This window comes from Prionailurus bengalensis, chromosome D1 (genome assembly GCF_016509475.1).
Source record: "Prionailurus bengalensis isolate Pbe53 chromosome D1, Fcat_Pben_1.1_paternal_pri, whole genome shotgun sequence".
Taxonomy (NCBI): domain Eukaryota; kingdom Metazoa; phylum Chordata; class Mammalia; order Carnivora; family Felidae; genus Prionailurus; species Prionailurus bengalensis.
In genome coordinates, this window is record NC_057346.1 from 96,859,441 (window position 1) to 96,884,971 (window position 25,531).

The 25,531-nt window shown below is 48.9% G+C and overlaps 1 protein-coding gene across 3 annotated transcripts in view; it reads left to right on the forward strand.

Annotated features, from left to right (window-relative positions):
• Nucleotides 1–8,301, forward strand: part of ALKBH3 (alkB homolog 3, alpha-ketoglutarate dependent dioxygenase) — a 31,422-nt gene extending 23,121 nt beyond the window's left edge. For all 3 annotated transcript variants that reach the window (XM_043581000.1, XM_043580998.1, XM_043580999.1), the window contains 2 exons: nt 7,121–7,219; nt 7,938–8,301. In XM_043581000.1, the coding sequence (XP_043436935.1) occupies nt 7,121–7,219; nt 7,938–8,030 (192 nt within the window). In that variant the 3' untranslated portion in view covers nt 8,031–8,301. The remainder of the gene's footprint in view (nt 1–7,120; nt 7,220–7,937) is intronic.
• Nucleotides 8,302–25,531: the final 17,230 nt, after the last annotated feature.

Sequence of the window (25,531 nt, forward strand, 5' to 3'; positions counted from 1 at the left end):
AATGTATTTCAGATCAATATTGAGGATGCCATCATTTAAAGCGTGGTTTGAGTCAGCAGAATAACTAGAGATGACATTGTCGGGTCCTAGCTTTATTCTCTTTACATAAAAAATAATATTAAAAAATGTTACCACTGTGAACAGTAAGTCCAGCTGTGTTCTTGTATCAACACTGTAGGAACAGTTTCGTATTCCAAATACAGCTGCAAGTTTAGGTGATCCGTGAAGCAGTCTAGAAGCCAGCCAGGTTCTCAAAGGCAAGGGAACACCACAATTTGATTGGGAAAACAAGCTGAAAAAAAATCTTTAAAAAAGCAGAGAGGGAAACTTTATTGGCATAGTCATAGTTGGGAGATAGGGCAAGTAAATGGACAGCTGGCCCTCAGCAGGTTAAGCGGCTGTAACATGGGCTAACATTCAGTTTTCAATAATCATTTCAGTCTGCAAAAAAGCCTTAATCATACTTGTCAATCAGTTCTACCATGTATCTGATCCTTGGACCAGAAAGCTGGGGAAATCTCTTTATATCTGTTACCATCTTGAGAAAACCCTGTGCTTCACTCTGCAGGCATTCTTACTTACACCTGGGGTGGTTTTGGGTTTGTTTACTTGCTCTTGAAGTACAAATTCGGGAGTAAGTTTTCTATGTCTGCAGTTTCCCTTTCCTTACAACTTAACTCATTTTTTTTTAATTTTTTTTTTATCGTTTATTTATTTTTGAGACAGAGAGAAACAGAGCATGAACGGGGGAGGGGCAGAGAGAGAGGGAGACACAGAATCGGAAACAGGCTCCAGGCTCTGAACCATCAGCCCAGAGCCCGACGCGGGGCTCGAACGTGAGATCGTGACCTGAGCTGAAGTCGGCCGCTTAACCGACTGAGCCACCCAGGTGCCCCTTAACTCTTAAAACACCTGTTCTATAGATCCACCCCACCACTTTGCTAATATACAGATACCATTGTCCAAAAAAGCCTTTTCTCGATTGTCATTCTGTTCTTCCTTGTAATACCGTATCCATCACCTCACTGCTGGAAACTCGGCCATTTCTTAGCTCCCTTTTCCTTTCCTAATCTCACACTTTTCTCATTGCTATTTCCATACCTTTTTAAAGGTTTTTCCTTTACATTCAGCCTCTAAAGTGTGGATATTCAAGATTATCTTTGATTCTGTTATCTTTGTTTATATGAGTTTTTAGGAGATTATAAACTGGCAATAGATTGTAAATGCCATATGGGCAAGGTCAGTTTCTGTCTTATTATGTCTCCAGGATTTAGCATTGTGTGTGTGTGTGTGTGTGTGTGTGTGTGTGTGTGTGTGTGTGTTGGTTATATAAGTTAATAAACAAGATTTCACTTGCTCTTATGGCTTCAACTGTTCCTTCTTTGGTGGAGTGACTTCTGAATCTCTTATCTCCAGCTTTGACTTTTATCTCACTTAGGGATCACATGTACATATTCACAGGACATTGCCACCTATAATAGCACATGTGACTTGACCTGAAAATGTAAAATCAGATTTATTGTTCTCTCAGAAAACTCCACAGTTCCATCTGCTAATAAGTCCATTTATGTTCACGATATCACTGTTCTCTTGGTCAGATTCACGTGTAAGTTATTTTTAGTTCTTTCCTGTTCTCTTAATTGTTTTAATTCCCAGATCTTCTTAATTTGTTCTTGAATCCCTCTCCTAGTGGCCATCTTTATCCCAGGCTCTTTTTACCACATACCTAGGGTACTGAAATGTCTTTTAATTTCAATCTTTTCTCTCCCAGTTCTATTTGATGCCCAGATGACAGCTATTTTCAGGAATAGGTCACTCTCTCTCTCTCTCTCTATCTCCTCTCTTCTCTGTCCCACAATTACTAACTGAACACCTACTATGTGTCAGGTGCTATGCTCAAATCTGGGGATATAGCAGTGAATATGACAAGTATGGGGCCTTTCTCATGGAGGTCATAGGAGCTAGACTACAATCAAATGAACAAAGAGCAACGATCACAACTTAAATAGAAGGTGGGAGACTCTGTGGTACTGCTGGTTTGGACTAAGGTGGTGGCAGTGGGGATGAAGAGAAGAGGATGAACTTGAGGCATGATTTTGAAGGTGAACCAATAAAACTTGCATTTCTACTTTAGAGGTAAGGGTAAGAATCGAGAGTGACTCCCAGGTTCATGGCTTGAGCAGTTGGTGGGTAGCTCCTCCTCCTCGGAGGAGGAGCAGGGACTTTTGCATTTGATTGTGGTCTTGTTGAAGGAGGATTCATAAATGGAGTTAAGAGTTCTTCTTCTACATGCTAGGTTGAAGAAGCCTGAGACTTCCAGTGGGAAGTAGGCCATTGGCTGTATAGGTCTGTGGTTCAGATGACAGGCCTGTGCTGGAGACGTCATCTGGAAATTGTCAGAATAACAACAGGAAAGTGATGATGATAAATAACAAATGTGTAGTGTTGACTCTGTGCCTGGCCCTGTTCTAAGTGCTTCATAGTCAATCTTCCAGGAATCCCATGGAGTCGATACCACTATTATCCCTGTTGTACAGATGAGGTGGCTGAAGCATCCTGTTAAATCACTTAGTCAGTGTGGCTCAGACAACCGTTGAATTGAGTTAGAACTAGTAATGTAGATAATATGGAAAACTATGGAATTGCACGTCATCATTCAGAGCAAAAGAAGAGCAGAGAGCCAAGATTGAGCTCACTGCTTTCATCGCTTTGTTTTCCAACTCAGAAGCCTTTATTTGCTCCTACTGGAACAAAAGATAAAATGTCAGTTCCTTAGCCAGACTGTCAAAGCTTTACATAATCTGTGCCCAGTCTGCCCTGGTGTCTTGCTGTTCCCTGTGTGATCGCCCCATTGTGCGAGGTCATCTCTCTGCTCTCCCTTGCGCTCGCTCTCTGCCTTCTCATTAATGTGCTCCTCTCCAGGATTCAAGGGCCCACTGTAGCCTTGAAGCCTCCAGTGCAGAAACTAATCATAGTTACTGCATGTCAAGGGCTTCCTGAGAGCTCGGAAAATGAGAGACAGGTTGCGGGCCCCCACTTTGTCCTTTCTGCTCATTTGCGTTTGGTTTTATCAGCATCTTCTTGGTAAAATGATGGAAAATTTTCACATAAGTAGCTCATCGACTTACCAGGATCGGGATCACTTGAAGAATCAAAGGTCTCACTGTAGACTCAGACCACTAACTCGGAACTATATTCTGCTTTCAAGGGCCTTTTCTCCTTGAGTTGGGTCGCTGAAATTAAGAATGTGTGCCTGAAGTGACATGTGTGTCCTGAGCTTTCTGTCAAGCACTACCGTGTGGAATGGCGAAGCAGGATCAAAGAAGCCCAGCAGATCATAACTGGCCTTGCTCGGAAGCTTCCAGGCTAGGTAGAATGACGAGATGTGGGCATAAAAGGGGTCAGGCGATGGGTCCCACCAGCAGCACGGCTGGGCCGCTCCTGAGGTGAACCTGGTTCTCAGACTTGCTTATGCTGCCCAGCGTTTGAAAAGAAATTGTATTACTTGCCAAAATTTATAACTCGGGAGATTTTTCATAAAAAATCCCACTTCTCATCTTCCCTGGAAAACCCAGAAAATCAGACAACCCTGAGGCAATGGTGAGCTGGAGCTGCGGAGTGGCTACACCTGTGTGCGGGCCCGTGCTCTCCGGTTCTCCGTGGCCCCCGCTCCCCACTCCCCACTGTCTTGTGTCCTACCGCCACTCCTCATTTATGCTGCCTGCTGCTGTTTGTGACCCTTGCGGTTCAGTCCCGTGCCTTGTAATTAGAACGGGAGATACTACAGAATTCCAAAAGGAGTAGAGATCACTTCGGAGAGCACGGTGTAAGGAATAGAAGCTTTAGAGTCCGGCAGATCTAAATTCAAATACTAGCCCTGCCTGCCTCCTGTCAGTCTTCTGCCTTAGAGATGTGCTTTCCCTCTAGCTCCTTTTGCTTACGATAAAATGGGCAATATCACCTCCTTCACAGGGTTGTAATGAGCGTTAGCAATGACGTACACATAGTTCCTGACATGCCTGGCCCCTGGGCAGCATACACTGTGGTTGATCCTATCCAAAAGTATTTGGAAACTTATAAAAAGAAGCCTGGGGGAAATAAAAGCACCAAATTCCAGATAGATTAAAGAGTTAAATCTAAAAAATGTAGACTCTTTTTTTTTTTTTTTTTTATTAACCAAAAAGGAAATGTAGTTGTATGTTTAACTTCCCTCAGGATGAGAAAAGACTTTCTAAGCATAAAAACCATGAAGGAGAGCCAAAGAAAGGTCAGAGTTGACTCTAAAAGTTTTTGAGCTACTCTACGTTAAATATCATAAACACAGTTAAGGGACAAATAGCAAATGAGAAAAATATTTGCAGAAACTATGACAAAGGGTAAATATCTCACTATCTGTGGTTACAGATCAGTAAGAAAAATACAACATCCTGTAGAACAATGGACAAAGAACGTGAGCAGAGAGTTCACAACAGAATAAATGCAAACAGCAAATAGACATGTGAAAAAGTGTTGGACTAGGTTAGTAATTAAAGAACTCTCTGTTTGAATAATGAGTTGTCATTTTCCCCCTAAATTTTTTAGGGGAGGGTAAGTACTGCCGTATTTTCCTGATGGAATTAGAAATTTCCACATCCATCCATCCTTCCATCCATCCATCCTTCCATCCTTCCATCCTTCTTTCCTTTCTTTCTCTCCCTTTCTTTTCTCTTTTTTTTTTCTTATCAGTACCGGCATATTAAAATCTCAGTGTCTAATAGTATGTTCCTTACTGCTATATTCTTAGGCACAGTGCCTGACATAATATAGGTGGTCAAAAAATATTTGTGAGTTTGAAGAAGGAAAGATATGTTCATATAAAGGAATATTATAGAACCACATTTGCGAATACTGTACCTTTAAGATGTAAACACATGCTCACAATATAATGATAAAAATGTAAAGTGCGTAATTATATTTATACAGTGTTTCCTGGGCATTCATTGCATGAATTCTGGATAATAGGATTATGTTTTCCTGGTACTTTTCCTCAGTCATTCCCATATTTATTGATATGTGTGATAGCATATTTCAAAAGGGCAAGACCACATAATCCTCTTTATAGAACTTATCAGAGAGTAGGAAGACATTGATGATGGAAGGATCACCCCCTTCTGCTTTTATGTACAACTAAAGGTTATATTGGAGGGAGTGTATTTAAAATCAACTTGAGGCTTTTTCTCATTTGAAAAATTCAGATCTTAGGAACATTAAGTGAAACGTGGCTCTGTTGAATATCACTTTCTATCAGTGCTGGTATTTTCCCCTTGCATCTGGAATTCTCTCTCACTTGTTACGTCTATTCCTGGTGCATGTTTCCAGGCAGAATTACAGTGCTCACCCCGTCTCTTCCATTGGCCTTGGTACTCCCTCTTCCCTAATAATGTTTTTACTGTTCTAAGAGATCTTCGTCTCAGAATTGTCTTTGTGTCTGGCTCAGTGTCTTTCCTCTCTACTTCATTTTTCTGCCCTGTCCTTGTGTCTGTGCTTGAGTTATAGACGAAGATTCTGCTGCACTCCCTGAGTGTAGGGCACTCCTCCTGTACAGGGCAAGAGGTCTGCTCCTAGCTGTGTTGAATCTTGATTTGGCAACTGACTTTACAGCCCAAATCAAGGAGCCCTGAGCCCTCTAATCTCATGGCCGATGCACTCCCTTCTGATACCTTTTCTCCAGTAGGACATACATTTGTGGTTGGAATCCTTTTTTATAGAGAGCCGCTCAGCTTTTTTGAGATGCAGCTGGGCCACCCGAGAACAGGGTCACCTTCCCACTGCTCTCTGATTGGCTGACGGGTCAGAGGTTAATGCTTCACGCTTACTTGCTACTGAAAAAGAAAAGGTGGCAGGCACAATTAAAATCAATCACTGAAACCAAAAGTTAGGTTTAAACATTGCTTTTATCTTCTGCCTGGAAAAGTTATGACTGTGCTCGACAAAGTCACTGCCAAGGGTTGGGACCTAGAACTTAAACTGTTTATGCAAGTTCATTATTGTTTTGATTTTGATTTTCCTGAAGGAAATCATTGTAAATAGTTACATTCTCCGAAGCACTCCTGCAATAATAAACATAAACACAGTATTGCAGTGAAATCAATCCTGCAGCAACCTAAATGCAGTCCCTTGCATCCGAAGTGAAGCAGATGAATGGGTGGATCTGCCCAGAACGGAAGTGGAAAGATCAGGAAGGTTGGGTCTCAGCTCTTGATAAGCTCTTCGTTGCTGTGAGCACGGAAGTTGTTAAACGCACCCCTTTGTCGGCTGCGAAGGAAGAGTGACCCCCACCTGTTGGCTGTTTCGCAGGCCACTCTGTGAAGCTTCTATCAGAGGACTGGACATGAATGGACTTTGAGCTCTCTGGAAGAGAGGGGCAATGGGAATACAAGGCATTTGTATCCGAAGTGTTGTGATCTGTGCTCTCAGGCTTAAATAGCCAGTCTCAGTTTGCAACACTGTTCTGGTCAAGCCAGAGCTCCCTTCTTTAAGAAAATCCTGCTGCTGACTATTCTGGAAAGAAACAAGAATGTATCTCCAAGACACCAGAGGAGCTATAGGAAGAGTTGTGACTAGTTTAACATAGGTACCAATTAATGAATTATCATAACTTCTGAAAAAGCAGTGAGAACTCATCACACCACATCTTGTTTAAAAGCCTTGTTTTCCACACTATGTCAGAACACAGAGCATGGCATAAAGCAGATGTAAGGAGTTCTCGTATGAATGACTTAACTTCTTCACAGGTCAGAATGGGCTGTGCTGCATCTTAGATGCTGATAATAATAGCTGGCACTTACACTGTACTTAATATGTGCCAGTCTCCAAGGAATTCACACGTATTCGATCAGTGGAGGCTCATAACAGCCCTGTGTGGCAGGTCCTGTCATCATCCCCATTCTACAGATGAGTAAATTAAGGTACCGACGGTGACGCAGCTTGCCTAAGGCCAAACAGCTGCCAAGTGACAGAACCAGTATACGAGCCCCTATAGTCTAGCTGAGTAGAGGTTTGCATTTCTTGACCCTCGTCAGCTTCTCTTGCGTCTTGATCACACCACAAAAAATGTAGTGCAATGAATGCTGTTTTCTAGGAAGAGAACGGAGACTACACCTATGTGGAAAGAGTGAAGATACCCTTGGATCATGGGACCTTGTTAATCATGGAAGGAGCTACACAAGCTGACTGGCAGGTGAGAACATGCAAGTGATTTGGATTCACTCCTATGGAGGCAGTGTCCTGACAGCTTGTGATTGTTAATTTCTGTAACAGATGTGGTGAAAAGCAAGGTGCTTTTATTGTGAGCGAGAGGCGGTAGAGTGATGTCATTATCAAGGAGTTTTGATGCTACTGACAATCAGAACGGACCTCTGCGGCAGCAACGTGCAGCAGAACTTTCTGTGACAGCATCTTTTAAGTCCCCATGTAGTAGCCTCCAGACACACGACTATTCTTCATCTCTTGAAATGTGGCTAGTGTGTGGAAGGACTTAAGTTTGAATAGCATCAGGTAGCCAGTGGCTAGCACATCACCTTGGGCCGCACAGCTCCATGGCTCAGGCCAGACTGTAAAGCAAGGTCATGTTTAAGGTGTGCAGGGTCACGTAAGAGCACTTGGCACGAGAGTGGAATTTCACGCCTGTCTTTGGTCTCAGCTGTTTACATGCTGTTTTAGGAGATTGGGGGAAATGGCAGGAAGCTGAGAGGAAGAACAGGTAGAAGAGGTGAAAATACTTCACTGCGAGGGCGCTGGCCAATCAGAGCAATGGTGGTGGGGGAAGTGTTCTTCAAAGAAGAAAACCTTTCTCTGCAAGACTTCCAAGAGCTCATTGGTACTTACGGGGGTCGCGGGATGGGGGTCCGTCTCCTCATAAATGTGTTTATGTCAGAGTTGTCTGTGTTTCCATTTAGCATCGAGTGCCCAAAGAGTACCACTCCAGAGAACCGAGAATAAACCTGACCTTTCGGACAGTTTATCCAGACCCCAGAGGGGCGCGCTGGTGACGGGCGGTCTTTGTGAGGAGCTCTGCTGAGACTGAGCTGAGACTCCCACCCTGAAGAGACTTCCAGAGGCTGGTCCAGCTGATCTCGCGGTGCAGCTGCTTGGAGGGTGAGGGTGTGGGTTGCTTCCCAGCTTGGAGTCCTGTTAAACGACAGCTGGCCTCTCCCATTCACAGTATGCGTACTGTGGGGACAGTGCTCCCTGCTCACATCCTGAAATCGTACACGATATGTTCTTTAGGCAAATTAAAAACTGCTGTGGCTGTGCTCACGAGTGATTTTGTCCGTAAGCAGTTTTTCTCTTGCCCTCCCTGCTTCACTGGAAGAAACGTGAATGTGCTTTGCCTCCAGGGTAAATCCGCATGTGTTCGTTCCTTGTGACTTGTTGAAATAGAGCCACAAATATGTGTCAGCGACTCCGGAGCCCCCGCAGGCCCACAGCTGCTGAGACCCAAGCAGAGGTGGCTTCTCAGAGCTTTGTGGAAGGCTGCCCTGACTCCTCAGCATCTTGGCTTGTGTGCTTTTGTCATGGAAAGCTGCCTGCTCTGGGAGCACTTTATTTAGTTGAGTCTCTTTCCTGGGACACAGACAGGTTACCGGCCTCTGAACGAAGAGTGGAGGCCATGTTCTCTCGCCCAGCCATCTTCAGGCAGCCGCCTGGGTACTTGTCACATGAGAGAAAACTGTCCCTCAAAGGCGGAAGTAGGTGAGTGATGTCATGAGAAATTTAGGCTGAAGAACAGCAAATGTCCTGCTGGTGACAGCTGTCCCACATAGATGAATTTCCCCTAGAGAATAACTTGAGTCATTTGAAGCCAGATAGAAGCGGGAGCCGTCCTACGGGGATAGACTCGGTTACCTAATAGTTGTCTTTACTTTGAGTTCCAGGAGCCCTATGATGAAAATTTTCTTCTGACTCAGTGCTGTCTTAGACACAAGTTCCCGAGATTCAGCGCTTAATCCATGATGTGACCAGGTTCCCCAAACAGAACAGAGTGGCTGCCCTTTATTGCATCATAAAGTCACATGTCTTCTTGACCTGTTGACTTAGGAGCACTGTGCCAGACTGATTCCAAACCAAGATATGGAGAGATACTTGAGAGAAAGAAAATGGATGAAAACAGGGCAAGAGAATTAGAGTTTCCCTAGCTGCCTGTGGGGAAAATTTACAGAGCCTTCTTGCTTTTGATCTTGTTTCCAAGATTTATGGCCTCTGTGATTTTGGTGAAGTGCCAAAGGCTGGGCAGACTTTTCCCCCGAACTCAGATGTAATACCGGGCCTGGCCAGGCCCTGTTCTTTGACAGTCTTTCTGGCTTCTTGCGTTGGGGTTCTCCCCACCCCATTTTTTAAATGTTTCACAAGTGGATGGCTCCTTTTTGTAAAAAACACTAAGTGCTTTATAAAATCTGGGCATTATAACGCACTTTTCAGTGAGGGAAATACAAATCACTGTAAAAATATAATAAAACCTCTGATCCCTAGCTTTTTTCTTTAAAAAAAAAATTTTTTTTTAATGTTTGTTTATTTTGGACAGAGAGAAAGAGCATGAGCAGGGGAGGGGCAGAGAGAGAGGGAGACACAGAATCTGAAGCAGGCTCCAGGCTCAGCTGTCAGCACAGAGCCCGACTCGAGGCTCAAACTCACAGACCGAGAGATCGTGACCTGAGCCGAAGTCGGACACTCAACCGACTGAGCCACCCAGGCGCCCCTCCTAGCTTTTTTCTTATTAAACAAAATCTGGCCAGGGTGGTACAGCCAGCTTTGGTTTTGAGTTTGATGCATGACATTGGGAAATTCCTCTTCCATTCCCACAAACGAAAGAACTGGCAGATGGTTCCCAGCCTTACGGCATCCCTCCTAATGGGTCATGATCTCCCCTTGCGTCAGCTGCAGATTTGATCTCTTCACTCATCGCTGCCATGTCTGTCAGGGAAATGAATTCCTACTCGACAGCTGACAGCCTGGGCCACCACCTGGGCTTCTTCATCTGAGAGCAGCAGTCTTAACTTTTTGTTGCTTGCTGTCCAGTGCTAGAGTGCTAGAACTGCCTTTTTTTTAACCACTAAGATAATGTCCCTTTTGAAATGAGAAGGTAGGTACTTGCCGTAGAGTTCAAGTATAGGGTTTAGGACTGGGACGGGAATTCCAGAACCTGGCAAAGGTTGCTCAGTCACTGTACCAACTTGTTGCTGTATTTTCCTGGCCGTAGATCTTAACTAGGAATTAGGGGGAAAACTACTTTGCTGACATTACTTATAAAGCAAGAGGAAGCAAATGTAACAACATGGCATGAAGAAAAATAGCTTGAGTTTTTTGCTTCCCTTTTTTTGAGCTTTAATAACCTGCTAGGCACTGTCCTGGGAGCTTTTGATACATAATCCCTAATCCTCCCCACAGCCCTGCAAGAAAGACATACTATTTCCATTGTAGAGACCAGGCAGCTGAGCCCCCAAGAAGGGTTAAGTGATTTAATAGGACTTGTAAGCAGCAGAAGCAGAATTCCAACCACAGGTGAATCCTTAAACTGTGTGCTTTTTCCTGTGCTGTCATGAATTTAGGCTGAATAGTTTACTGGGCATCCCTGGGAGCCGGAGCCTCAGGGCTTGCCCCTGCACAGCTGGCCACCCAGCTCACCCTGGTCCCCTGCTGGCAGAGCTGACTGCCAGGCCACCCTGTTTGTCCTCTGGCATTCCGGTACGTGAAGGCAGGCATCTGTAGCTCATCTCTCTTCACTACTAGCAGCTCCTGGTCAGAAACCATCCTGCCAACTGGACTAATAATTGGCCATTTAACTAGGGAAGTTCTTTTTGGGGGGACAGAACCCAATTTCTGGCAATTTAGGTAAATTCTCATCCAACCTTCCTGCCAAGTGACCCAGAACAATGTTTCTTGGTTGTATCCCAGGAAACTCTCTTGAGGTAGATGCATGGTCCCTTCCACTCTTCACTCTAACCTGTGAGTCCAGCTGAGGGCTCTGAATGATGCCCAGACTCAGCATCAGGCTTCTTCATGATACTTCCCGACAGCCGTACTCCAGTCAGCAGACAGCCCAAAGAAACGGGTCAGGTTGTACACTAAAAATGTCTTGACAGGGGGCTCCCGCCTGGGTGGTTCAGTCAATTAAGTGGCCAACTCTTGGTTTCGGCTCAGGTTGTTATCTCATGGTTTGTGAGTTCAAAGCCCTTGCTGGGCTCTGCGCTGGCAGTGTGGAGCCTGCTTAGGATCCTGTCTCTCTCTCTCTCTCTCTCTCTCTCTCTGCCCCTCCCCTGCTCATGCTCGCTCGCTCTCTCTCAAAATAAATAAACTTCAAAAAATAAAAATAAAATATAAAGATGTCTTCACAACAGGCAGCTTGCCTCAGAGCACAGAACTTGCCTCAGAACACTGTACCCCCAGCCTCAGATGGTATCCTTAGTACTGAAATCGCTATCCGCATTGTTGACTAAGCCACTAACTCAAACGGCATTGACTGTTGCTCATAAGTTCGGATCACGGCTCACAAACCTGACATTTCCTCGTGCTCGCGTTCTGCGGCCTCCATGGCTGATATGACCTTGTCCTCGTGCGTGGCAGGTCTCTCTGGGCCTGGTCAGTGTGTGGCACCGTCTCCTGAACTGTGTCATGGCAAACCCCTCAAGAGCTGAGTGGGTTCTGCACTGAGCAGAATGCCCTGGTTGGGGGACTTGAGAGAAGTCCCTGACACATGATGGGTGCCTGCCCTGCTGGGAATATTTCTTTCTTGAATTTTGGCAGCTTTTACTTGGCTGCAGATTATCTAAGACCCGCTTTGCCTTTTCTGGTCATAGTACTTGTAAACTGTTGAATCTAAAGTCTCGATGGCTTTATTTTTCTTAATGCCTTCGAAAAAGCCGGATGTTTCAATAGTGATGCATTCTGTTTGTTTAAATCGTAACCTCTACCTGGTTCCACCCACATGCTCTCCTCAGGAGGACTTAGTCTGCAGCTGTCCCCATCGTTCCTCCCCATTATCTCTTTGGAAAGAACTCTCACAGGAGACCCCTGTCAGTTTTGTGCTCCTGGAATCCATTCTTAAATATGGTGATTCCCGTGTCTGAGGGTCATTGGGGAAATGGCATCGATGTTTGTTTATTAGAGCAGAACACAGACTGAGGGTGCCTTTTCCAGCTGGCTTAGTGGCTACGCCCATTTAGAAGTGCCTTTCCAGCCTGTGAACAGAGCCCCATGTTGGGCTATTTTTTTAGTGTTAGAGCTGGGCGAGGAGCCCAGTGTCAGAGAGCCGTGTAGGAAAACAGGACAAGTTAGGCAGGACATTTGTAGCCTGCATCACCAGAAAGATTGCTTTCTTAGATAAGCCGACTCAGAGCCGACCAACGTATGTGTGACAGCGTTGTCATTACAGTTATGTCTGTGCTGTCACTCCCCCTCATCGTACAGGTGATGTCACACCCCCTGAACACCAGGGACGGTCCCTCTTCTCGTGGGCCTCCGGAATTTGTGGGCATGTTCAGGCAGGACCCTGGCCTCTGACCCCACTAGCTTTTAACTCTGGACACAAATTATAAGTTTCTGAATGGGAAGGAAAGTTGAAAGGTAAAACCCAGAAGGGAGTGTGCAGACTGGATGTGTATGTGTGCGTGTATGTGTATATACTGTGTTGGGCCTACTACGTCCCTAATTCTGATTTCTTCCTAAATGCAATCCTAATGAGGTGGTGGTTTTGTTTTTTAACCAGATAGGGAAAAGTGTACCTAGAAGATTGGTCAGATCCTGATACCTGGTGTCCCAGGGTGGGCTGGAAAAGGCCTGCAGGGCTAATTGTCAGCTAGCCTTCTGTGTTGTCTTTGGGCTTCCTCCACCTCGACCCTGGCTCCAGGCATGGGGGGAAGAGCCGCAGTCAATGTCTCCTGGGGCTGGGGCTTTCTTGGTGCCTTCACCTGGAAGCACTGTAGAGATGCCAGGAGGAAGTGTGGGCCAGCATGGGGCTCTCAAGAGGGCTGGGTGATCAGGTTGCAATTAGCCGCCTACGGCAGGAAAGGCGTGGGCAAACGCACTGTGACAAGCACCTGCCACACAGCGCCTGTGATGATCCAGATGCCCCTGGAAAGGCCATCAGGATGCACGCACCCTCCTGCCAGATGTGGCCCGAAGGTTTCCTGCTGCAGCAAGTGGCAGAGACTGTAGGGCTGCCTCACCCTGAGAAGGCCTGCCCCAGGCCCTTCTGCAGGTGCTGTGATGACCAAGTTTGTCCACAACAGTGGCTCTTGTCCTGCCTTCCTTGTCTGTACTTGAGAATGGGCATGGGTGGGGCCCTAGGATGGGAATCCACACCCTCCAAAAACAATTGTGGTTTGAGGGCTGTATCCTCCCTGCCTAAAGAATGTTTCTGGTATGGGTGGATGAAGGATGCCATGGGGATGGGGGGTGCTTCGCAAATTCTGGCCCAGGGGTATTCAGGCTGCAGACCACCCAGGCGGGACTCAGAAGTGTCTTCCTGCACCCTTGTTGGTTAGAGAAAACTCTCCTGGAATGTTTCCTCTGAACTTGTCTAAGGGATTAACCCCCAATTTCTTCCCTGCACCCTCTCTCTGATAGCTTTTAGTCTCCATTCACCTGCAGTGAAGGGGAAAGGAAGACAGCTAGCCTAGAGGTAGAAATCACGGGGGAGTGTGGGTGTGTGGCTTCCCTCTCACTGCCCTCCCTCTCCCCCAGTCTGCCTCTGCCTGCAGCCTCCTGCCCTGCGCTGGGTGCAGGTGGCCAGAGAGGAGAGCAGGTGAGCTCACATGCACGCCTTGCCCTCGGTCTCCCAGAGTACTCCGAGGCTGTAAGTTAGGAGCTGCTCTCCCCATTGGACAGATGAGGAAACTAAGTTGCAGAGGTGCTCATCCCAGAGGCACCCAGGGAGTGAGGCAGAACAGGCATGAAGACGACGTATCAAGTGCATAGGCCGTTGTTCTTTCTACCACTCAGAGGTTCTGTGGCCTTCTCTGAGATTTCTAGCTAAAAGCAGCACCTGGTGACAAGAGGGAACATGGGCACAGACAGCCCAGAAAGTCACAGTGCCCGTTGGGCTCAGCCCTCCGAGGAGTGGTCCTGGCGGTGTCGGTGCCGCACCAGCCAGGTGGCTCGGTTCGTGGCAAGGATCCCTGCTGCAGCTTCAGGGAGCCTCCTCCTGCCGAAAATACTGCGAGCCGAGCTCTGCACCAAGTGCTGAGGGCAACTTCCAGTGAGACCGGCCTGGATCTGGCCTTGCAAAGGGGTGTGCCTCCACTTACAGCGCTGCCTGCAGGGGTGGGGGGAATTAGAGAGCAGCCGCGATACCCCCACTCCTGCCGCAGCCTCCACATCTGTCGGAATTGCCGCCAGAGAGCCTCCGCTTGAGTGTCACTCTCCCCTTTATAGCTGAGACGCCTTGGACCAGTCAGTGAGCCCCCAAGCCTCAGTTCCCTCAGTGGCACAGCAGACACAGAAGACCACTTCTGCCAGGTCTCGTGAGGGCCGAGATCATGAATGCAACACTCCTGACAGTAATGTGCTCAGTAATGTAATTGTCTTAAGTAGAACGTTCAGCCCAGCCCTGACCCTGGCGTGGGGTGGCTGCCCAGTGGCCCTGTGGTCCCTCCCTTTCTCTCAGCAGGCTCCCTGGGTGCCCACACCTCTGTTGCAGTCAGCCAGGGGAGGCCCAGAGGCCCTGCTTGGGAGGAGTGGCGAAATGAAATGGTCTGTGAGCGAGGCTGAGCATATTAAGATCCAGCTGCACTTAAGTGTCTCCTGGGAAGTTCTTTAGACCAAGCTGACGAGAGCTCCCAGATGCCAAAGTGGCCTCCCATCAAGGCACCGCTCACTCTCTGCAGCCCCACCACATGCTCCCCGGGTGACTGGTCTCCTAATGCACCGTCCCCGGCCCCCAGCCCGATTCCACCACCTCTTCCCCCTGGGGCAGCGTTTGAGCTTTCCCAGCCCCAGCGAGCGGGTCACCAACCAGGCCCAGACGCACCCCGCCGGTCACATTGTTATCTTGTCCTCGCCGGCAGTTTCTAAATTCCGTACAGAACGCCTCGGCCTGGAAGATTAAACAAGATTGCCAGTTTGGAATTCTGTTCAAGACTAGGGCTTTTATGTCCACAGATTGTGTATTAGATGCAGTGGGGAGTATATAAAAGGAGGACACAATCCCTTCCATCACAGATAGAAGTAAGCCGGCAGGGCTTTGAATTTCTTCCTCAGAATTAGTTTTTATTCCTGAAGGAATATGTGTTGTTTGCAAGAAATTGAAAAGAAAAGATAAAAAGAAAAAGGAAAATCATTATTAACTTTACGACCAGAGAGAACAGCTCTTCACGTTTTGCAGTGTATTTTTTCCACATATTTGTATACTTTAAGAAAAAAAGCTTCATACCGAACTCACCATTAGCCTTCCCCTATCTAAGATGAACATTAGTGCATGACATTAATTACTGTTCCATAACATGGTTTTGAATGGCTGCATAGTATTGTATGTGCTTGTGGTATTATGTAACCAGACCCACTATGTTGGATATTTAGATTGTTGTTGGTGTTGGGGTGGTTTTTGCTAGTATTAGTAACTGTTCTGTTGGTTTTGGAAATCAGGAGAGTGGATGGTGGGAGGCAGGGTGGTGGTGTAGCTAAGAGCCCAGGATTTGGCCTCATTCAGACCTCAATTCAAATAAAAAGAACAGGTAACATTTTTATAGAGCCTAAGTATGGTGCCAGGCACTGTATTAAATGCTTTATGTATATTAACTCATGATTTATTAACCCTCACAGCAGCCCATGGACTAGGAACTATTTTTATCCCCATTTAACAATTCAGGAAACAGAAGCACCACCCCTCCACTTACGCTTCTGTCCTGTGGCTAAACCTTTGTGCACATCTATTATTGTTTCTTAGAATACATTCCTAAAAGTGGCGTCCTGGCTGGGATTTGGAAGGCTGTGCATATTTTTAAGGCCTTGAATCTATAATGTAAATGGCTTTCCACAAAGGTTACACCAACTTCTCCTCCTACCATTGGTGTTGGAGCATATCTGAGCTCATGCTGTGCTTTGAGCACCAGTAATGTGCCAGGCCCTGCACTCGGCATCCTATAGAGCTTCTCTCCCCGAAAGAGAAGCCGTCTGTGCCCTGCACAGAGCAAGCGAGCACTCAGTACATCGTAGCCAGCATTAGCATCAAGGTTATATTTTGTGTCGTTTGTTGAGAAAACAAGACACACACCTGGAAAACCTCAGTGACGGTGCAAAACAAGGGGCCCTGACAATGAGTACTGCAGGGCTTGGAGGAGCACGAGATGTAATTTGGGGTGGTGGTCAGGAAGGGCTGCCCAGTGGAGGGAGCACTTGCAGGATGGGAAGGAGGACTGTGAAATGACAGCCTGAAGGTTCTTGAACAGGGGTGGGGGTGCCCTAGGGTTCCTAGGTAGCTTGCGTCCAGGGCTTGTCTAGCTGGAGTGTGAGCTGGAGGAGAGACAGTGAGAGAGGCCTGGGAGCCATGGAGGGCTGGGAAAAATTGCATTTACCAGGAGGGAGTGAGAGCATGGGGCCGGAGGTGGGAAGACCTGTGGGGCAGGAGCCCAAGCGGAGAGATTGACGTGTGTGGCCTGGTGGGTACCCCTGGGAGTGGTGAGGAGAAAAGACGTTGGGTTTTCTGGTGCTGATAACACCCTTTCTCGCCACGAGTGCTGAAGCAAAAGAGAGACAGAGGACTCAGCTGTGAGGTCAAAATAGCAGCGTTCTTAACTGAGAAAGCTAGATGGGAGACCTTGATGGGCAGACTTCTTGCTACTCCTTCACCAAGTCTAGGGGCACCCTGGGCACTTGGGGCACCCTGTCCGGGAAACAGTACAGCAAGCTGTCCCCGCCAGCTGCCACCTCCCCCCACCCTCCCCAAGCCTGCAAGGAAGGAGATTCCCCATTTCCTTCCTCTGAGCTTCCCTATCAGAGAAGTCCCTGCCACCCTCCTGGGGAAAGGAAGGGGGTCAGGAGAAGCATGGATGCTGCCTTTCCTCATTGCAGTGTGAGGTGAGAGATACTTCCCGTATCCCCTTGCTGCCATCTTCCCCTCAACCCGGGATGCTCTGGGGGGCAGTCCGCCAGGAATCAGCCAGGCAGGGTAGTGCCAAAGGTGTACATTTTGGTGTCATACAGGCCTGCTTCTAGAGCAGGCTCCTCCTTGCTCGGCAAGTCTCTTGGCCTGAGTTTTTCCACCTATAAAACAGGATTGTTGTAAGAACTGAGTGTGATGTGTATCTCTAGGGCAACTATTACCAAATAGTGTATAGATGTGAAGGAAAGTCCTTCACCCCGGGGGCGGGGTGGGCAGGGGCTCGCAGTGGGCTTGGGGCAGATCTCACTGCCAGTGGAGGTAGAATGACTTATGTGTAGACGGGTCTAGGACAAGGCCTCGGGGGCGACAGGCCCAGCATGGCCAAGAGAGACTGGGGTGACGGCTGCTTAGGGGTCTCTGTGGAGGCAGGTGAGAGAGAGTGTGGAAAGGGCCCTGGTTCTGGAGTGTTCCCACAGAGGGATAGTTGGGGGATGAAAGGAGGCAGGAAAAGAGCCAGAGTAGGACCAGCCTAGAGGAAGAAGAGCCTGAGGATGTCCTGTCACAGCACTCCCACATGAAGCCACGGATTCTTCCTACTCTAGCCTGGGAACAACATAGGATAAGAGTGGCCAAGGCAGAGGGTGTCTAAGGTTGAAAGACGAGCAAGGAATCAGGCCTTGGACAGACAGCCTGTAGGGTACTGGGCAAGTAGTGTCCAACTGTCAGGAGACTGGGTTCCCGTCCTGTCTCTGGCCCCTGGGCCAAGCCTTTTCCTACCCTTGGCCCCACTTTCCCATCTGCAGAATACAGGGATTGAACCAACAATGTTTTTTATAGCTTTTTGACCAAAGCCCATGATAAAAAAAAAAGCGCACACACATACACACACACACACACACACGCACACACTCCCTGTTTAAAAACTAAAGCTTCATGAAACAGTACTTTATTACATGTGTTTACTCTGATGTTTTTTGTTCTGTTGTATATCATTAAAAAATGCTGGTCTTGGGGCGCCTGGGTGGCGCAGTCGGTTAAGCGTCCAACTTCAGCCAGGTCACGATCTCGCAGTCCGTGAGTTCGAGCCCCGCGTCAGGCTCTGGACTGATGGCTCAGAGCCTGGAGCCTGTTTCCGATTCTGTGTCTCCCTCTTTCTCTGCCCCTCCCCCATTCATGCTCTGTCTCTCTCTGTCCCAAAATAAATAAACATTGAAAAATTTAAAAAAAAAAAAATGCTGGTCTTGGGGGCACCTTGGTGGCTCACTCGGGTAAGCGTCCAACTTTGGCTCAGGTCGTGATCTTATGGTTTATGGGTTTGAGCCCCGCATTGGGCTCTGTGCTGACAGCTTGGAGCCTGGGAGCCTGCTTTGGATTCTATGTCTGCCTCTTTCTCTCTCTGTCTCTCAAAAATAAATAAAAACAGGGGTGCCTGTGTGGCTCAGTTGGTTGGTTAAGCGTCCAACTTCAGCCCAGGTCATGATCTCACGTCTCATGAGTGCAAGCCCCGCATCAGGCTCTGTGCTGACAGCTCGGAGTTTGGAGCCTGCTTCAGATTCTGTGTCTCCCTCTCTCTCTGCCCCTCCCTAGCTCACGCTCGCTTGCTCTCTGTGTCAAAAATAAACTTTAAAAATAAATAAATAAATAAATAAATAAATAAATTAATTAATTAATTAAAAAAAACATTAAAAAAAAATTTTTTTTTTAAATACTGGTCATGGCCCTCTAGCTGTTGGCATGGCCCACCAATGAGTCACGCCTCTTGGTCTCAAAACACTGCCCCAGTTCATCTGGAAGATTCCTTTCTCCTCTGGCAGCCTGCAGTTCTGTTCCATTTCCTCTGGCCTCACGACCCTCATCAGCCGAGCCTTTGTGGTTTTCTTCTCTGTATCTGCGAACAGTGGTTTCAAGTCTCGGGTGCCAGAGACTCTTGACTGGCGTCATCAAGAGATGCAGGAAAGTCATCTTTGCAGGCGTCGTCGTGAGGCTGTGGTGCTGGAGTGTGCTGCTGGGCAGCCTCCCACCTGAGTTCACCACGTGAGGTCCTGGCTCATCCGCTGTCTGCCTGTGCACCGCCGCTCTGTCTCACATGCTGGGGCATCGTGAGTGGGGAGGGGCTCCCAGGCCTTCTGCATCTCCAAAGGAGTGGGTTTGGATGTCACCCACCCTCCTCTCCTTCCCCCACCCAGCTCTACTGCTTGGCCCACAGGACACCAAATGTTGGCTCTACAGGAGTAGAGCCTGTCCCAGTTAGAGTACCAGGCTCTTCTCTGGGCCCAACCCTCTTCACCCTGGCCCTCCTCCCACTGAGCCCCTCCCTGGTCACGTTCAGGAGCCACTGTCATGGGAATGACTGATAGATGAGAAGAGCTTTAGCAACTGATAGACCTGGGAGCAAATCCCAGCTCTATCTCTGCCTGGCTGTGTGGCCTTGGGAAAGTTCCTGAACATCTCTGAGCCTGTTGCCTCATCTGAAGCTTGGAGATAATAACACCTATCTCAGAGGATAAGCATGAGGCTGCAGTGATAGGTTCAATGTGCTTTGTGTTTGTGACACGTCCAAAGTATGCAAAGAGACTGGCGCCCCGCAGGCATCTCGTGTCCACTGGGAAGCCTGAGGCAGTGTCTGAAGAAGAAGATAGGCAGGGCTTGAGGACAACAGACTCTCTGGGCCCCCAGAATGGGCCAGCAGCTGTTTACAAGGCTGATGGTTTGCCCTGTCTCAAGGCCAGGCTCAAAACACATTACACGGAAGGGCATCTTTTCAACACTGATTTCTTGGAATCTGTTTAAAAATTCACCCTCCTACAGGGCTAGTTTAACCTCAGTATGTTTTAATAAATCATCTAGTTTGGTCAGGGAGAAGGATGGGGCAGGCACAAGGCTTCCACTATCACAGAGTAGTGAGAAGAACTTGCTAGCAAATACCAGAACGAAGGTAGTTTTGAGAAGTCTTGAGAAGCTGTTGGCTTATTTGCATGCTGTTGCCTATTACCAAGGCTGCAGGAAAGTCATCTTTGCAGGGTGTCTTCAGAGCCCACAGCACTTTCTTGGTGCCCAACCCCTCCCTCCGTGCTGGTAAATAATTGAAAAGTAGCTTTAAGCCAGGCTGGAGACAGGCATCAGGATACCTCTGTCATCTGAGACTGCAGTTCCCAGAGCTTGGAAAGCAGTTCCTTTGAGGGCTCCTGTGCACCTTGGCTCTTGATAGCTACAGAAACTGGGGCTCCGACAGCCAAAGTGACTTGCCCAAGGCTGCACGGTTCCAATAGCAGAGGATGGGAGGCCCTTCACAAGACTTCCTTATGCAGCTGGGACTTGATGGTGCCTGGGAGAACCTCTGACCTCCTTGCCTCTGTGTTCCTGGCCAGCTCCCGCTGCCCTCTGCTCTGTTTTGGCAATAACCAGAAGACTCTCCTTCCAAGGCAGAGGCTGGCACTTTAACCTTGGAACATAAATGAGTCCCTGAGGCTTATTTTAGACAGTGCATGGGGCTGGCTCGTGGTTCACTAGAGGCAGTGAAACTTCCTAGGATCTGAGGCTGCAAGTTCTGGCTTTATGCTTACTAGCTGGAGATGTCTCTGGGCCTCAGTTTCCCAGTCCATATGTGAAGGGATAATGCCAAAGAGACCCATTCCAGAAAACCTGTCTTCCCTGAGGACAGTGAGGCTAGATAAAGTCCAGGACTGGGTTCCATCCTGACTCTGCCTCCACGTTGCTACTTGCTATGTGCACTTGGTCTAGTTCCCGCCCCTTTCTGGGTGTCTATGACCTCATCTCAAGAGATAGCAGAAATATCCCTGCCTTAGCCACAGGGAGGAAAAAACTGCTCTGCAAAGCTAAAGGGCCACAGATTGTGTGGGATTTCATCCTTACCCATGTAGTGGTTCTCAGACCGGTGGTCCTTGGAGAGGGACACTCAGGCCTTCGAGAAAGCACACGAGAAAGAGCCACAGACTCTGGACCATCCAAGCTGTGCCAGGAAGCAGGCCCTGGCAGGGAAGTGTGCTCCCATTACCCATATCAGCAGAGCCAGGCCCACAGGCTGGCCATGATTCTTGGGAGACTTCCCTGGGCTCTGAGTCCCTGAGGCAGTGTCTCCCTGCCTCCACTCCAGCCTGCTATTCCCAGGGGCTCATCCTGGGAGTGGAGGGTGCCGGGGTGCCTCCCGCGGTGGGACCAGTGGGACCAGCCCTGCCATGCCAGCTCTGGCAGCCTGCCTGTCGGCAGCTGGTATCCCATTGCACTGTCTACAGTGAGGCCCAGATTTAGATCGTGAGCTCATTGTGGCATGAATGGGGCCACTGGGGTGTGGGTGCTGAAGGCTGAAGGTCTGACTTGGGGATCTCACTGGGGGGTCTCCCTGGATCCTCTCCCTGCTCTCTCTGTCTCTCCCTCTCTGTGTCTCTCGGGCTCTCTTTCTCTCCCTCTCTCTCTCCCTCCCTCCCGTGCACACTGACACCCCCTCTTGGAGCTCGCTGGGGATTGTCATGGCAACCCTCCAGCAAAATTATCAAAACACTTTTATGCTCACTCTCGTACCAGACGAAGTGCTAATTCTGAGTGAGGCAGAAGCAGTTGGTAGGATGCTGAAGTCACAGGCTTTGTATGGAAGGCTTGCTGGGGGGCAGAATGGGCACTAGCTAGAGGTGAGGGGTGGGGTCAGGAGGCAAGAAAGGCCCTGCCACAGAGGTTGTGTTTTTGTTGACCCTTCCCCCACCTACCCACACCTGGATGCACGCACACACGTTTGTACACACACACACACACACACACACACACACACAGAGTGGCTGGGCCGAATACACCCATAGTGCAGATTGACCCAAACAGCAACATCTGGAATAATATCACCTCATTCAGCCCTTGGAGGACTGAGATCAACTCTGGGCAGACTTCTGTGTGAGTGTAGGGGGAGAGCCACCTGACCGAGGCTTCTAGCTGGCAATCGGTCTGTGCCAGGGTGGCAAACCAGTCACAGGAAGGGGCCTGACCCTCTTGTCCCCTGAACCCCAGGAAGCAGAGGAGCATCTGTGAACAGAACTGCCCCAAGCTGGTTCTTTCCGCTTTGCTCTGCCTCTCTGCATCCCCAGCCAGACTTGGCATCCCTGCTCCCAACTGACCCGGGCTGGGGTACTGCAGGCTCCCTTGGAAACAAAGCCCTGTTAATAGCTGAAGAACTGGTGGTTGCTTTTTTTAAACCCGGGCTCTGCCCAAAAGCCAAAGTGTGGGCGGGGATGGTGGAGGAGGTGGTGGCAGAAGCCCCTCCCCCGTCTGCTACCATCTTCCTGCCCCATCTGCTCCCCCAGCAACCCCCACCATGGAAGAGAGCCTTCCCCCGCAGCCTTAGCCTGGGCCGTTTGCCACTCTCTGGCTCAAGAGGAAGCATCTCCTTCTTCTGAATGGGTCACCTCATCCCTGATCCCCTGGAGGACTCTAAAATGTCACAACTGGACGGGCCCCCCGTCAATGAGTCTGCTTCCTCACTTCACAGATAGGGAAATTAAGGTGGGAGGTGGGAAGCAACTGGTTCAAGGCCACAGTACATGGGTGATGGAGCTGATACCATATCCCACGCGTCTGACTGGTCCAGTGCTGCTCATATCACATCAGGGGGACAGTGAGATGCAGTGGTCCAAATGATGAGCACTGATTTCTAGGTCAGGCAGACCCGACTTTGAGTCGACCCGACTTAGCACTGAGCGGGACCCTGGCAAGCTACAAAGCACCCTGAGTCCTCATCTGTAAAATGGGGATGATAACTAGGCTCCCCCTTAAAGGACGCCATGGGCATGATTTAGGTAAGGCTCTTGCAAAGCACCATTGGCAGAATGCCAGACACGTTCTGTAAATTACACATCTGTAAATGTTCAACAGGTGACATTTCTATGTCCCTCTGTAATCCCAGGTCCACAGGCCTACCAAGAAGAGGAACCATCCTTCATCCCCTTTAATGACTACCCTCTGCCCCACTTAGCCAGGGGGGAGGTAATTTAGATTGTCCTGGAAAGCCAACACTGACCCAGCAAACTCAGCAAGGCCCAGAGGGCAACAGACCCCAGGCCCTGATTCCTGGACAGGCCTCCAGGACCCCCAGATCTGCACACCCCTCCTTCACACATGCAGTTCTCACTGGTTCTCTCACCCCGTGCACCCCATGCACCCCATGCACCATTGGAGGAAGGTAGATAGGGGGTGGAGGTTCTGTTGAAAGAGGCCGATATCCCCAGATAACACCCTAGGGCCACCTTTGGGCACTGGCAGTAACACCTGACAGTGGAGACATTGCTTAGTTACATAGAGCTTGCCATTGCTCTGTCTGGCTTTCCCCTTGACATTGTGAGTCAGGCAGAGAGCATAAGTCACTCAAACCCTCACATGCCCTCCGGAGCAGGAGCTCCTTGGTGCCTTTCCCTCCTCTTCTCAATCATGTTGGGGGCTGGGGAGGTTTGAGTATGAGATAATGAAAACAAAAGCAACTTGTATTTCATGCTTAAGACAGGATGGGTGGGCACTATGCTAGGTGCTTTCCATACACTAATTGTGGACTCCCAGCAGCGTTGCTTATGCGTTGAGGTGCAAATAAAGGCGTCTCAGAGAGTGTGACCTGCTCAAGGTCACAGAATGAGCTCAGGGCGGAGTGGGGTTAGTATCTAGTTTTGTGTTCTCCTGACCTGACAGTGGCCCTTGGCTGACTCCTATGGATCTAGAAGGACACGGAACATCTGAAAAGGCCACCGAGGCCTGGGGTTGGTCCTCAAGACATCCTGAGAGGTAGAGAGCGGTGGATGGGGGAGGCAGGGGTTCAGTGGTAGAACAGAGGAATCTAGGTCATGTGGGAGCCCAGATTCCATCCTTGGGGGGAGGACCATCTCTCCACCCTCCTTTCTCTTCCTGGAAGCCCCCTGTGAGCAGTGCCCAAAGCCAGACTTCCAGACAGAGTGGAAGCAAAGAGGGCTTATGTCGTTGTTAACCTGGGACCATTGCTGTGAAGCACAGGCCTCCTTTCCTACTTTAACCTCCCTGGGGCTGGGGCTAGGGGAGTCTTCTATCCAGGGAAGCTGAGAGGAGTGACCTAGGGTACCCCAGTCCCTGGCATGGGAATTTGGGGTCTGGAGGAACTGTGTGTGTATTGGGAAGAAGCCCTGGTGGAGATGACGTTGCCCCCTTGCTGATTGCCAGGAGCCGTGGGAGCAGAGGTCATGAGGAGAAGAGGAACAGGGTGGTGGTCCACTCAGGAGGAACCTGGAACACTGGCCTGGCTGCTGGGGAAAGACAGAGACTGGCAGTCTAGTCCAGCGGGGAAGGCAGACCATGCTGATGAGGGGGACAAACAAGTGAGAAGGCTTTTAGGTTAGTGGTGTAGAGTGACTGAGGGACAACCTTAAATAGGGTGGCCAGGGAAGGCTGCTCTGACGAGGCAGCTTTTAGCTGAGGCCTCTGCAGTGCAGAGCACACAATGGCTTGCCCAAGGCCACACAGGAAGTTCAGGTAGAGCCAGGCTAGGACCTGTCTATGGACTCCCATTGTAATCTTCTCCCTCCTTCTAGAAACATCCTTCTCTTGCATTTTGACATGTTCTCCTGGTTTCCCTTTTACACTGCTGGACATTGCTTCTCAGAGCCCTTGACTGGTCCCAACCCTTCTTTCTCTGGAAAGTGGGCTTTCCCACACTTTCCCCTCTGTCCCCTGAAGACTCCCAAACTGTCCCCTCCATCCCTCACCTCTCCCCTGAGTTCTCCCAGTGTCCCGCTTGACCTCTCCACTTGGATGTCTAATGGCTGTCTTGGTTAAGACAATGCTGAGTCGATATAATAGAGACCTGAAATTAGAGAAGTTTAAAAATATTCAGTTGACTGCTTTCTCATATAATAGCTCCAAGGGAAGTGTTTCAGGTTGGTAGATAGCTGTGCCTGACAGGGTCATTAGGGATCTAGACTAACACGAAGCATCCAGGGTCTGTCTGGTGATTAGTCTTCCAGTCTGTGTGCGGAAAAACATGGAAGCGTGGGGCAGGATTCTCCTCTTACGCAAATTGGGGCAGAAGTTGACTTCTGCTCACATTCCACACTTGAGAGTTTAGACACTTGGCCCCGCCTCAGCTGGAAGGGAAGCTGGGAAATGTGACCCAGCCGGGTGGACAGCTAGCAGTCTCTGCCGCAGTCCCTTCTAGAAATGTGAGCACTTCCCTGTCTTGGTGGTGGGGGAGGTTCTCTGGGGCAATACCCATGTCCGGTGTCTCCCTGATCCTTGGCTTTGCCCCTAGCAAGTTCCTTCTTGTTTATTACTCTTCACTACCACCCGACAGTATTGAAAGTCTGTTTTCTTTGAGCACATATCTGTGCTGTAACAATCAAGGGCTTTTGAAGTCCAGCCTTGCAACTTTGTTGGTAATAATAATTCCTTCAAAAACTTAGGACGTCTGTCTGCTTCTAGTCAGTTCCATGGGCCAGCAACCAC